Source organism: Palaemon carinicauda, chromosome 9 (genome assembly GCF_036898095.1).
Source record: "Palaemon carinicauda isolate YSFRI2023 chromosome 9, ASM3689809v2, whole genome shotgun sequence".
Taxonomy (NCBI): domain Eukaryota; kingdom Metazoa; phylum Arthropoda; class Malacostraca; order Decapoda; family Palaemonidae; genus Palaemon; species Palaemon carinicauda.
Genome location: NC_090733.1, coordinates 112,406,181 through 112,422,167, shown reverse-complemented (window position 1 = coordinate 112,422,167; position 15,987 = coordinate 112,406,181). Strand labels below are relative to the sequence as shown.

At 31.3% G+C, this 15,987-nt stretch overlaps 1 protein-coding gene across 1 annotated transcript in view; it reads left to right on the top strand.

The window, feature by feature from the left end:
• Positions 1-3,972: 3,972 nt before the first annotated feature.
• Sobp (Sine oculis-binding protein) overlaps positions 3,973-15,987 on the top strand; it is a 431,796-nt gene continuing 419,781 nt past the window's right edge. The window contains exon 1 of the mRNA XM_068380191.1: positions 3,973-4,062. Coding sequence (XP_068236292.1) covers positions 4,012-4,062 — 51 coding nt within the window. The 5' untranslated portion in view covers positions 3,973-4,011. The remainder of the gene's footprint in view (positions 4,063-15,987) is intronic.

Here is a 15,987-nt window from a genome sequence, read left to right as displayed (position 1 = left end):
ATCATCATCATCAGTACCACTAATCTTCTTAGCTCGTCAATCCATCTTCTTCTCTTCCTTCACCTGCTTCTTTTGCAATCTATATGGACCTGTATATATATATATATATATATATATATATATATATATATATATATATATATATATATATATATATATAATATATATATATATATATATGTGTGTGTGTGTGTGTGTGTATACATACATATATACACATATATATATATATGTATATATACATATATATTTGTATATATATGTGTAGAGAGAGAGAGAGAGAGAGAGAGAGAGAGAGAGAGAGAGAGAGAGAGAGAGCTTGAAACTATTCAAAATTACATGCTCATAATTTCAAGAACTGAAACATCACGAAAACTTCTTTTTAACATTCACCAAAATATACTTTTCCCCAACTTGGGTCCCACAAGGTGAGCACTTTGGCATGACGAATACTTTCTTTCCTCGAGACCCTGCTGGAGAAAATGGTAAGGACCACGATGGGGAACCCGCTGGGGAGGATGTTAGGGCGCCAAGTCCCCATGGGGATATCACCGAGGAGCGCCTAGGGTCGCTGGGCCCCCCTGGCATCCTTTCTTGCGGCTGACTGCTGTGGGTGTCAGTTGATCTCCAAGGAGCCTGGAAAGGTGCAAGGCGTGATCCACTTAACTTGACGCGAGAAGTGAATAAATTAATTAAGTTCTAATTAAGACAATAATACCGGGTAATTGATATTCACTTGCTGGTGACGTCTGCACGACTTAATTACCTTCTGGAAAATCTCGATGCGGGTCATGATTATTTTGCATAGGCAATCAGGTTTTGGGGGTTAAAAACGAAGAGCGGTTTAATGAGAACGAACTAGGGTCGTAGTGTGGTGCTGAATATGATTCTATTCTGTTATAACTAAAGCTAAGAAGTATGGAATACATGAATAAAACTAAATAAATGCTAAGTAAAGGATACATGTATGCATGCATTTTACTGCAACTAGTACTTCAGGTGACGCTCCTATGGAGATATTACTAAAAGTAACTAGAATATCGAGTATTACAAATACATGATACATTGAATACCACTTCTACTATTTGATAACGATCATAATAAAACAAATTTTGACATTGTAATGAACATAAGATTGCAAATGTCAAATAGTATAAATTTAAAAAAAAATAAAACTACAAAGGATTTTTCATTTGTTATTAAAGGACCTTTTGTTTCCCATTAGATCCCGGTAGTCATTCTTATACGGAGTGATTGACTGTGGGTTGCCTGGCGTCACAACTGCAGTGGTCAATGACGTCGGTAGCTTAAAAGAATGGTTCTGTGACTTTACTTTTGAGATTTCGGGGACTAATAGCATTGCTTTTGGGGTAGTGACAAAAAAAAATATCTCTTGTGAATTCGGATATTTTCAGAAGGCATTGATCATAGAAATAACGCATTAACTAATTATAACAAGACAAAATAAATGTGTGTGTATATATATATATATATATATATATATATATATATATATATATATATATATATATATATATATATATATATATATATATATATATATGCAAATAAACTAAACTTCAGGAGGACAAAATTATGACATTAATGATATTGTAATGGCGGTGAGGAATGCTTTGGAAATGGAAAGTATAAGATGATTATAAACATAGCGTTAATCAGTTTAGTTTTGAATTTGGTAATTTTAGTTAGTTTATTGGAGACATGTCAGCCAAACAGAAGAATTATATTAGAGATTATCTAGGTATTCATGTCCTTTTTCATAGCAATCATACCAATGTTTCTTTTTCACAGTATTATTAATTTCAGATTACCTGTCGTGGTCAGGGAGTGGGTTGGGTAATGTTGTCTCACTGCGGTAGGAAGGGAGGGGAGTGAAGGAGGGGGAGGGGGAGGGGCCCATGGAGAGGCAGAGATATATCATTCACTGAAGGGAAAGGAAATTTCAATTCGAGCATAAAACGCGAACAATAATCCATGTTACCGATCATCGAAAATTCAGTCAACAATGGCGTCAGGCCTTTCCGCCGATGTCGCTCTACATGAAATGTTTGTTTATATTTGTGAAAAACGAGAATATCATTGATATTTAACCGTGAAATAAGTGTAAATGCTTATCCTACTGAATCTTTTTTTCTATGTCCGCCGAATATCATCAGCTTGTCGGGAGATGTCAAACGCAGTTGGATAATGTGACGTTAGACTTTTTGCGAATACTTTTTCTTTTATAAATCAGAGGCCAGTTAATGAATTAGAAATTGGTGATGTGTGGGCGTTGGTGTATGTGTTCGTATATGTATTTTGGCGATGTATAGGCTATATGAAATTATATATGTCTGTGGGAGTTTGTGTATTTATTATATATAAATATATATGCATATGCAATAGGGTATACATGTTTTGTGTATTATATACAGTATCTATCTATCTATCTATATATATATATATATATATATATATATATATATATATATATATATATATATATATATATATATATATATTATATATATATGTGTGTATAATGTGTGTTCATGTATGTTTGTATGTATATGCGAACTTAAAGATATTTAGATACCTTCTTTTTGCAAACCGTTCTTATTGTATGGTGATAAACGTCTGTCATTTTATGATATCTCAGTATGATAGTATCCATAAAGTCTATATATATATATATATATATATATATATATATATATATATATATATATATATATATATATATATGTGTGTGTATATATATGTATATATATGTATATGTATAGATATATATATATATATATATATATATATATATATATATATATACCTATATATACATACATACATAAATATATATATATATATATATATATATATATATATATATATATATATATATATATATAAAATTTACATATATATATATATATATATATATATATATATATATATATATATATATATATATATATATGAACAAGAGATAGCGTTCTTGAGGAACCGACATGGAGAGCTTCGTGAAATTCTGTAAAACCTTTTGAAATATCAGTTGTGTTTTAGAAAAAATATATCTTAAATATTTATATTTATATTTTCAAACAATCTAAAGTTTTCATTTATCAGTTTATGTTGAATTTTTTTTCTAATTTCCAGATATTTTTGCATAAATTTTTTACCACCAAAACCTTTATATTAATGGGTCGTAAAGTGATCCGAAACACGTGTCGACACTAAATAATAAAAAGAGAAAAGTAAATGTATTTCTGCTGTAATCCTGAAAACTTTCTGCAGGACAGTCTGTCCGACGAAAAACTATCTTCGATTTTTGGACGCCACAGACATTGTCTATTCATTATAAACGTAGAGTAACATGCCCAAGTACCATATATATATATATATATATATATATATATATATATATATATATATATATATATATATATATATATATATATATATATGTGTGTGTGTGTGTGTGTGTGTATATATATATATATACTGTATATATATATATCCCTTAACTGGTGAAAGAGTTTATATATCGTCATGATCAGCAAAATTGTACTAATAAGGGCCACCCATGATAGCTTGGTTTGCTCTGAGCGATCAGACAAGTCTCCCATCATTACCATTCTACAGTGGTCAGTGCGGTGATGAAAATGGCCAAACCCCAGACATGACTAAGGACATAAAACATAAGGAAGAGACTGAAATTGTTGTTAAAGTTCCATTAATTCTTTTGGGTTACAAATAGCTCATTGTTATCGAATTATCTGTAATTCCAATGATATACATCAAGGGTTCAAACTCAATGTTTCTTACAAGGGAAACATTGTCTTAGTGTACTGTTATGAAGAGGAATGAACAATTTATTATTAAAAAATTTAGTGAGGGAAATATACTCTTATCTTGTAATGAGATTATCATTTTTAACAGATCTGTAATGATACTGTGATCTCCCCCAACAGATTTATCAATCTCAACTCCTTCTGCTGGCCGGGGACTACAGTCATGTTGGCAACCCTGACTAGTATTCCGGACCTTGAAGGGTCGATAATACAAGTGAGTACTTGACCTACTGTTGTTCTTTTGTTTTGGATTTATGACATCAAAGGCAAAATTTTAACGGTAGATTGAACTAGATTCGGCCCTTGCGGATTAAGGAATATGCAATAATTGAAGGTTATAACAAAGAAAGTTTTAGATTCAAGCTTCATTCGAGGTTTTGGTCATCAGAAAGTTTTAGTGGAGGTTATTCAATTTTGGGTAACAACAACAATATTGCAATGGGGACCATATCACATTTAGTTTTATTTTGGTATTTTGCTTCAAGTTAAACGGGTACTTTATGCAGACAGAATAGACAAGACTATTCCTTGCCTGGTCCTCGATTGGGTGGAGCGGGCGTTTGGCCTCTGATCATATGTATATATGGTTAGTCTCTTTGGTATTATCACTGTTCCTTGCCTCTGCCCAAGTTGTATATATGCCTCTGTCATTCACGAGTGAATTTAAACCATTTAAGAACACGAATGGATCGGTGGCTTAGAACAGTAAGAAATATATATGCGCCAAAATTTTCATCATAAATATATTGTATCCCAGCATTATTAGGAGATTAGATAAAAAACATTTGCGTAGTATAGCATCGTTAGGGTTACCCTGACCCTGCTTTGCCGAACGATATTTAATCTGCCATTAACCACATCACCGAAATATGATCATCGTTGTGCAAATTTCCCCTTTGCAGTATGAGAGGCTGCGTAACCCGATCTTGGGGCTTATGTTGAAAAGATTATTATTACAGGTTAGCAAACATTACTTCGTTTTTATGCTTGTCGTTCCGCTAAATTAATTGTGATGTGTTTTTAATAAACTTCAGAACATATTTGTATCCGTTGTCTTTTTTATCTGTGTATATTATGAATATATTTTTTCTATGATGATTGTTTAAGTTGATAATGTAATAATACGTATGAATGTGTGTATGCTTTGTGTATAGTATGCATATATTTTTTTCTACGATGATTGTATAAGTTGATATTGTGATAATACATACGAATGTATGTATGAGTTTTTGTTTTGTCTCGCACGTGAAAAACTATATAAAATAATGGTCTGTGTTCGTAGAGTTTTTCACTAATATCCGGCAACTTATGTTTGCAGTATATCTGTCTATTTACCGACACCTTAACGTAGTGATTATATCCTTATTATTTAATGAAATGCCGGTCTTATATATTAAACTAAGAGAATAACCTATCAACCTCATGCAAGACCCGTTTTCCTTCCTCATTGTGTATTTTATTTTTTATTTCATTATTAGAAGTAAGAGAATTACTCAAATAGGTGATGATCAAAACCCGTCACATCAATATCCTCCCAAGTGGTCTTAGTCGAAAAACATTTTAGTTTTTCATTTTTTAATTGTCCCTCTATCTTCGTCGTTTTTCTTGTAAGGCGTCTTTTTGCATATCGTATATTTCTTAAAGATTCATTTGCTTTACTGGTCGAGCATTAAATGCTACTTTTGTTATATAACATAAAAAGGTTCTATGGTCGAACGATTTTGATTGACTTTTCTTATAGTTATTAATACGGAGTTTTAATTTGCACTGACTAGTTTTAGAAGTAAAACATTGCTAAATTTCTCATATCCTCAAAGAGTTGGGACGAAGGAAACTTTTGATAATGAGCAGAATTAGAATTTTAAAAAATTGGATCTCGTTATGCTTAATAAAAAGGAAAGTGAATGGTGATAAAGATGAAGCAAGCCTTCTGAGCCTATTTCCAAAGTATATTATTATAAAACGTTCATAAATTATTGTGTTTTATATATATATATATATATATATATATATATATATGTGTGTGTGTGTGTGTGTATATATATATATATATATGTATATATATATATATATATATATATATATATATATATATATATATATATAAATATATATATATATATATATATATATATATATATATGTGTGTGTGTGTGTGTGTGTGTGTATTTATGTATGTATGTATGTATGTATGTATGTATGTATGTATGTATATATATATATATATATATATATATATATATATATATATATATATATATGTATATATATATATATATATATATATATATATATATATATATATATATATATTATACAGTAGTATTTCGGAAAAGCACTTTAAAACTCTCTCTCTCTCTCTCTCTCTCTCTCTCTCTCTCTCTCTCTCTCTCTCTGCCCCAGCAATCACTGCCGTCAAGAAAAACTAACTAAATTGCTTACAAGATTGACGTAATTTTGCCCGATATTTTTAGTATTCTCTCTCTACATTTTGACCACAATTTTTATATTCTCCACTCCCGTACCCCCCCCCCCCCAACCACACCCACACCCACACCACACAACCAGTTCTATCGGACGCCCACCTATCCTTTCCATAGATGCCTTTGGCGATACGAGCTTTCTGACGCAATTTTAGTAGAAAACTTTAGCGTAGTGAGACAGTAGTTAATCTCATATTTCATATCGTTTCAAAGTTTTGCTTCACAATGCTGTGTACAGTGATTTTGAGTCACTTTCAAGATTCTTATACCCTCTTGTGACTAGATTTGATTTTTTTTTTTAATATGTATGTGTGTATCATTTTGTACATCCTTGAACTGCAGAAATTCAATCCATCAGATAGATTTTTTCTTGTTGAAGTTAGATCATTATTTTTATCTTTTTTTTGGTTACCCTGACGCGCAATTTTCGAATTAGAATTAGATTATTGTTTTTTTTTTTTTTTTTTTTTTTTTTTTTTTTTTTTTTTTTTTTTTGTAACCATAATGCTTAATTTTTCAATGAAATTAGATTTTTTTTAAATTATAAGATGTAATAACAGTTTTTTTTTAATCATAAGAAAGTTATTTTTCGGAAAAAAACAGGCGTTAGAAGTTGCAATTATATATTTTTCGGCAGTCAAAACAATGTAATTAAAAAAAAAAAAAAAGACATTAGATTTCATCGCATCGCATGATTATTTAATTGACATCTTGATATCTAGCTTTTATTAATGAAGCTATGAAGTATTAGTGTACGCGTTAGGCTGTAACTTTTTCATGTAAATCATCATTTTTTTTATCAGCACAGCAATCGCCCCCTATGATAAAAAAAAAAAAAAAAAAAATCCAAATTGCTTCTAGGATTGACGTAGTTTGTGGCCGATATTTGTAGCCAATAGGCGTCAGAGTCAGCAATATTTAAGGGCCGGAGAAGGGAAAATACTTTTTCCACCCCCCTCCCCTTACCCCCTACTACACCCTAACCCTTAACCCCCCCTTACCCCCAATCTATTCCCTGAGACCCCCCAAATTCACATAGATGTCCCTCGCGATACGAGTTTCCTGTCGTGATTTTAGTGGAAAACTTTAGCGTAGAAGGGCAGTTGTTTATCTTATTCTTTCCTTATTTAAATTACATTTTGCAACGCAGTGACTTTCAGTGGCGGGTTCAATAACTATACGCCGATGCGCGCGCTTACTTGCGTAAAGATGTTTTTCCTGATACGCATTCTTCAATAGTATTATGCCAGTTAGATATTTTCTTGGTGTGTTCATATCTGTCTGTGCAGTTAAATATATTTAAGATTTTCCTTATATGTAAATGTGAAGACACAAAGAGTAAATCGTTCGTTTTGAGACGTCTGGAAAATTTTTCAAACCATGAGACGTTCGTTTCTAATATATATATATATATATATATATATATATATATATATATATATATATATATATATATATATATATATATATATATATATATATATATAAATATATATATATATATATATTTATATATATGTATATATACATGTATTTCTTTTTTCAAAATATATGTTCTGAATTATTTTTGTGATTTCATTTATTTCGACAATATTATTAACGTTTACTTATAAATTTAGTCTCTTGGTTTTAATCTGCCTATCTTTACTAGTTTGTAATGTCTGGCCTGTCAATCATTCTGCTCTTGCCTTGATGTTGTCTGTTACGAATTAATGGAATGGGGTTTATTTAGCATTAAAACGTACTCGTTTGCAATAGCGTTTTGCCGGGAACCCCAATCTTTTAATTCACATTTATTATTTGTATACATATCTGTTAATTTTCTTCATTATCTTTTTTTTTGTTATTATTATTATTATTATTATTATTATTAGTAGTAGTAGTAGTAGTAGTAGTAGTAGTAGTAGTATTATCATTATTATTAGTGTAACAACAACAAGAAAAAATTCAATCGTTTCTAGTCCGCTGAAGGACAAAGGCCTTGGACAAGTCAATTCATATGTGGTGTTTGATAATGTGGTGTTTGATAATTTTTCATCACTACGCTGGTCATTGCGGATTGGTGATGGTGGGAGATTTTTGTCTGATCGCTCACAGCAAACCAACATAGTAGGGGGTCCCTGACTAGTACAGCTTTGCTTGATCATGGCGTAACGCTAGCCCATTCATCACGTTATTATTATTATTATTATTATTATTATTATTATTATTATTATTATTATTATTATTATTATTATTATTATTTATTCACTTACTGCGTTGCAGACAAAAACCAACCTCCTTATCGCCTAATAACTTTACATTTGTCAAATAATCAGTTTTCTTTCGTAAATTTCACTTTGGTTTCTTTCCATGGAAGAGGACCGTCCAGTCCAGAACTTTTGAAATTAATCTTGCTGTTATCAAAGACAGCCAATGTGCTGAGTTTTCGTTGTTAATAGTAATCTTACTAGTAATCCCTGGAGTCTATTGATCGTAATTAAGAAAGAACTGGTTAGATACTGTTCTTGACTGTAGGGAAATACTGTAATTGAGGTCACTTTGGCCATCTTCAAGTAGGGTGCTTACACTTACACTGTGATGTAATGCTATTCAAAGAGAGAGAGAGAGAGAGAGAGAGAGAGAGAGAGAGAGAGAGAGAGAGAGAGAGAGAGAGATAGCGCACGTGTGTGTGTGTGTGTGTGTGTTTTCTAAAACTAGTATGAATAGGTGATTCCAATAGTGAACTGCTTAAACTATTTTCCAAGAAAATTAGTAGGAATTGGTGATTCGAAGAAATTAATCTGTCGAAGATAAATGCTTCGAAGTTTTTGTTTTTCGAAGAACTGTGGTCGAAGAAATGTCCGTAGACGGTATTTAAGACATATTTATTTTGTTTCTTAGAGAAAAATACGTCTAGATTCTAGTTTTTGTTGGGATTAGAAGAAATCTTTTGGCAGTGTCTCGATTCCGGGAGAAAAAGGAACCATGTAATTCTCGTTTTTAAGTCAATATTTTTTTTTTATTATTATTATTATTATTTCCTGGTTTTTAAAGGAAAAACGTTTATTTCCTTGCTTTAAAAAACCTTATCAGGACTTAAAATTTTGGATTCATTTACCTTTTTAAAACTTTTTATTCCCACAATCCCATTTACAAAGTAGTATCCCATTCATGCAAAAAGGGAGAACAAACAAAAAAAAGAGTATGAATGAAATATCAGTTGATCAGTGTAGTTTGATTTACGCTACACAGGCAAATATATTTTTAGCTGGACCAGTGATTTTTACCTTTTTTTTTTTTTTTTTTTTTTTTTTTTTTTTTTGAAGGGAAAGTAGACTATTTTAAAAATATTGAAAAAATTAGTTTTACAATATTTTTTTTCTTCATTATCTTTTATTATTATTTTTAGCTTTAGGAAGTGTTTTTGGTAATTTTTTTTAAGGAATAATGAAGTAGCAGTTTTATAACCACCAAAAGAGTTCGCTTCATTTTTACTATAGTAAAAGGGCTGTAAGGTGATATGAATGTGAATCATTTGATCGTATGATTTTGATTGAGTATGCATAAATACTTCCATGTATAAATGAGAGAGAGAGAGAGAGAGAGAGAGAGAGAGAGAGAGAGAGAGAGAGAGAGAGAGAGAGAGAGAGAGAGAGAGAGAGAGAGAGAGTCTGGTAACATCGAATTCGAAAGAACTATGGAAATAATTAAGTTGAGGTAATTGTAGATTTCGAGCGAGAACAAAATTATGTTCAAATTGGTGTTAAAGTACTTTAAAAATTAGTTGTTCCATGTGAATATGTGCAGATAATAGTAATGATAACAATATGATAATAATGCTAATAAACTTATTGGTTATGATTAATATGATTATTACTACTATTTACAATTTTATTTCTTCATATATAGTTTTTTCAATTATGAAAATATCTGATTATTTAAACATTCAAAATAAACTGGCTATCTCCGTTCCCTAACATTACCCATAGAGGAATATTAAAACGGAATCCAATCTCTCCTCACCACCGAAACAATGCTCCAAAATAGGGGTGCAGGGGGAGGGGTGAGGTAGCTCGGTGTCAGGGGTGAGAAAGAGGAAGGGAGGGAAAGTATTTCACGTTAAAACGCATTTCAAAAGAAAAAGGCGATAAATTGGCGAGTTTTTTGGGGCTCACCCTAAAACGAGGGCTTAATTTAAACATAAAAGCAGGATGCCGGCTGCAATATCAGAGTGCAGGCACCAACAGCGGCAACATTCACTCATATTTGTGATTGTTAGGTATGCATGAAGGGGCACCACTGTTCGCCGTCCCTGGGTCAACATTTCGCCTGGGCCATGCTGTCCGGCGATGCCTGGTAGGTACGACACTGCCTCTGGGGCTTCTATTCCGATTTGTTTCTTTACGTTTTCATTATCTATGAGGTTATTCTTATCCATTAATATAAAATATATTAATGGATAATTTGATAGATATATATGAGGGTTTTTTGTTACATACTTCATAATAGTTACAGTTGCTGGAGGGATTTCGTTTAGTATTTCGGGTGACATGAACTACATTAGATCAAATTTTATTATTGATTAATTTTTTTTATTATTTAAAGTTAACATTATTTATTTTTCTTCATTATCGGTGTACTAAGACAACAATGCCTAATATAAGGATTTTTTTTTTTTCAAGAATATACTGTAGATAAAATCTTACAGACTAATTTTACTTTTTTTTCTCTCTCTTAGTTAATCATAGAGAAAAGGAAAAAAAGTGTCTTAATTTATTAAATCTTCTTTTTTAGTGTATTTTAAAACACAAATCCGATTTCAGTAAATGGATTACGCATTAATCTTGGAAATAAATCAGACCATGTACGGAACATCATAAAATACTGATTTTATTGGATCTCGAACTTCAATTTACCGAATACAATCCTTATTATATGCAAAAGTAACCAGATCCTGTGCAAACAATAAAAAAAATGGCACTACTACTACTACTACTACTACTACTACTACTACTACTACGACTACTACTACTACTACTACTACTACTACTACTACTACGACTACTACTACTACTACTACTACTACTACTGCAGCAGTACGTAATTCTATACGTAGTATAAACTGTATAATTCGTCAGTATGATTTGTTCTTCGTTTATATATATATATATATATATATATATATATATATATATATATATATATATATATATATATATATATATATATGTATATATATACATATATATATATATATATATATATATATATATATATATATATATATATATATATATATAAACATGGCGCACTACAAATTCAATAAAGTTAACTGTTACAAAACAATGATTCCGTAAATGTTCGATCTGTAATTTATTGAATATATTTACCAATATTCTTGATCGTGTTTACTTCTTGAAATACGCTGTTTGTAATCAACAGAATATATTTTTCATTATTCTTCGTTGCCTTTTCATTTCCATTGAAACTCGATGAAGCACCAAGAAAACTTGATTTTTCAAATACTGAAATCAATAATTCGATTTTTTTTTTTTGGGGGGGGGGGCGGGGGTTGGTTTATAGGAATCGGGTGTCATTTAATAGAAAGGTGTATTAAGAAAACTGATTTTTCAAATACTCAAAAATCATAATTCGATTGCTTCATTTTTTTTTTTTTGTATGAACCTGTCTTTTGATAAGAAAAGGGAGCATTTAAGAAGACTGATCTCGAAAAACTATAATTTGAATATTTTTTTATGATTATTCGAAAGGAAAAAAGGAGTATTTAAAAAAAAAAAAAAAACTGAATTTACAAATGCTCAGTAATTATAATTCAATTATTTTTTATGATTTTTTTTTTTTCAATTATCCAGTATTCTTTCGAGAAAAAACATCATAACAACAACAACAAACCTCATCTCTCGTTCTTTGTTTGCCAACGTGAATCTGATGAAGCTAAATTCTTGATGATGCTTTCAACTGACCCTTTTCATTTGCTTTAGCGCCGACATCACTATTCAGGCCTTTGTTGACATATCGCAAAGTCAGTGGAAAAGATTCGACTTTTATGAAAAGGTTTCCAAAAACGATTTTAGGACCATGTACCGTTTTCTATTATGGATGGATGTGATGAAAAATGAGGATGCTTTTATTGTCATTGAGAATGATATCTAAAAATGTTTCCAAAATTATTATAGGACCTTGCCCGATTTTCTCGAATAATGATGTGTTCAAAACGTAATTTAAGAAAAAATATTAATATAGAGTCTGTAAGTGAAACAAGTGTATAGTAATTTTAGATTGAAAGATTTCCAAAATAATTTATAGACCATCCTTTTTCTTATTCATCATTATTATTTTTATTTTATTTTTACTAAAGTTCTATGATCAAGCTTTTAAGCATTTTTAATGTATTTTACAGCTGATTTAGTAATGTAATATGTCACAATAGCTTTTTTTAAAAGGTGGTCAGGATTATATTAGTAGTAAAACCTGCTATATATCATTACTTTTTGCAATGCTTTTCAACGTGATTGACCTTTGTTGAATAGTGCTTCATAGTTGATTATTCTTTTTTTTCTAAAACTTGGTACTTATTTGCGTTTCAAGTGCCATTCGTTTACAGAACATCCTTCCATGTTTGTATAATTATAACATTTATGTTTTTCGTGATGGCCATAAAGATGAAAATATCAGTTTGTCTCTAGTGATTTTTTGACATGTAAAACATACGTAATCCGAATGTATCGTGCAACAGTTTTGAAAGAGAAACCTCTATAAATGATAAATATTTAACTTTCAGCTGCAATAATAAAAATAGAAGTCTCCAACATGGGTATATTCAAGCAAAGTGACATTGATCCGGAAGAGATCTCGAATGTTATTGCTTTGCGTGAAGCTAACTTACAACTGTCAATCAAGTCCAACAACAAAATAAACTGTTTTCATCTGTGCGTCGGCCATTTCAGTCGGTAACGCTTCGCATATATCCATAACGTTTATCCGCAATGTTGGGGACATCCGTTCACATGCACAGGGACGCTTATGAATTCTCATACATATGCATGGATGCGTAAGTATGCGCGCATGGATTTTACGCACATTCGCACAATAAGCCATTTCCGCTAACAATGGATGACTCCGGAAAGAAAAGTCAAAATAGTCACGGACACATTCATTCAAATGCTAAATCGTGAATGAACCTGTTGTGTAGTAAAACTTACATGATATTAATCTCTTTCATATATCTACACAGGAAGCTATCAGCATTGTATTGAACCCCGCTACACTCAATGCGTCATTCAACCCTATCTTGCATGCTTCCTTTCCAATGTGTCATTCACTTCGTTTTCCCAACTCTCTCTAGGCCAACCTGCCCTTCTACCCCTTTTAACTACACACTTTTCACTAACCTATTGTCATCCTTCTCTCTCTCTTCTCTGGAGAAGTATTGAATTAAAAGCTCAAGATAGAGACGACTGGCGAAATCTAACCCAGGCCCTATGTGTCAATAGGCGTAGGAGGAGATGATGATGATTGTCATCCATTTTCTCCACATACTGAACTACCTCAAAATACTCTTTGAAACTAGCCAAGTTTTGAACTTTCTCTTCACTGTCCACAATCAGTACAGGATTTTTGCCCATATCAGCTATTCTGCATATCATTGGCAAATCATTTCTTTTTTGACAGCTTCTTACTTACAGCTACCGTCTTTTCCCTGAATTCTTGCATCACTACATCCATAAAGATGATGAATATCAAGGGAGATATGATACACCCTTGTATATATTGCACTTTTACACCAAATCATCCACCCACTCTTCTGCCTACATACTCTACGTGATTCACTTGTAACATAAATACTTATCATCGCTCTCAACAGTATATCCAAGAAACCATACGTTATTGAAATGGCTTCCCTAACGTTTCTATTACAGTTTTTTTTTTTAATGCTTTTGTAGTTTATATAGCTTTGCGCTTTACTTTCAACTTAACATACAGTTGTTCCCTAACAAAAATTCCACACACTATCTTCCTTTAAAAATTAAACACGCTTTACTTCCCTTATCAATCTTTTTGTCATCGATCCTACTTTTTTAATTTCAATGTTACTTAACAACTTTCTTGGTTTACTAAGTAATATTGTGCCCCTATGTTCCTCATAGGTCCCTATATAAGCCATACATTAATTCAGGTATAATTATTCTTTTCACAAACTCCTTCAGAACATTTCCCTCATCTTTTGGGTCACCTAGCCTGGCACACTACCACTTCTGCAGTGCAACATCTCAATTGTAATTGGACCAATTCAATGTGCATTTCCATTCTTCTACCTTTTAACTACCATGTTTCGGGCTGAATAGCCACTTCCATAAGCATCCCGAAGGTGTGATGATTCCTCCAACTGTTTCGTACTTATCAAATCTTTGCTCACAATAGTGACGGAGGCATACGTTGTTTCCTAATATTCTCGTAAAATTATTCTTTTACTATGAGAGCTATTTATTCATTGAGCTTTCTCACTGCATTTGCGTTCCTGTAGAAAAACTTTACGTTTTATGTTTTATATATAGTATATATGTAATATTTAATATAATGTTATATACTGTATATAATGGACGATATCGTCATCAATGACCTTCGATGTCAGAAATCTAAATCAATCACTCAATCTTCACGTTTATCTATCTATCTATCTATCTATATTCATATATATATATATATATATATATATATATATATATATATATATATATATATATATATATATATATATATATATGTATACATGTAAGTATACACATGTATGTGTGTGCGTATGTGTGTATACGTATGTAGGCTGTTGGTCGTACAATCCATAAAGTTGAGTAACTTTTCATCTGATTAGTATTTAGTGACGACTAGGCAATCCAACGTCCCACCTAAGAATTTTTAAACAGATGCGTTAACACTTTGACTTGTCCTCTCTAAGGTAAAAAGCTGTAGTTATTATTATTATTATTATTATTATTATTATTATTATTATTATTATTATTATTATTATTATTATTATTATTCTTATTATTATTACTGTTGTTGTTGTTGTTGTTGTTGTTGTTGTTGTTGTTGTTGTTGTTGTTATTATTATTATTATTATTATTATTACTCTCAGCGAAGTTCTCCTCATCTAATCTATATTCAGCGCCTGGTAGATCACGTACATCCTGGAACAATTTTCTCCATTCCAGCAGCAAACCTGGAATGAGCCCAAAAGAGAGGCCCCACTCGAAGCGAATAAGAAAATGATGTGAGAGTCGTAAATCAGCTGAAATATTATGCGGAAACCAGAGACTCTCAAAAACTTGGGAACCGACTTCATAAATTAGAAGCACCAGACTGGCAGACCTCTGACAAGTTTTCTGTCTTTTTTTCCGATTTTCATTTCCTCCTTATTCTTCTTCTTCTCATACTACTAATTCTTTTGACGCCAGGCTACTTTTCAGCAAGGTTTCGACTTATTTTTTTTAGTGGATATCCAATTATTTTTCTGTTTTTCGCGCAGTGAAATGTTCTGCAGGGCTCAGTGTTCGTTTTTTTTTTTTTATACTGGCAACTGCGGAAGTCACGTATATTACGCAATTGAAAAGTCCTTTAAATTGCCGTCGAAAATTGGATTTTTCATATGTAGAGAA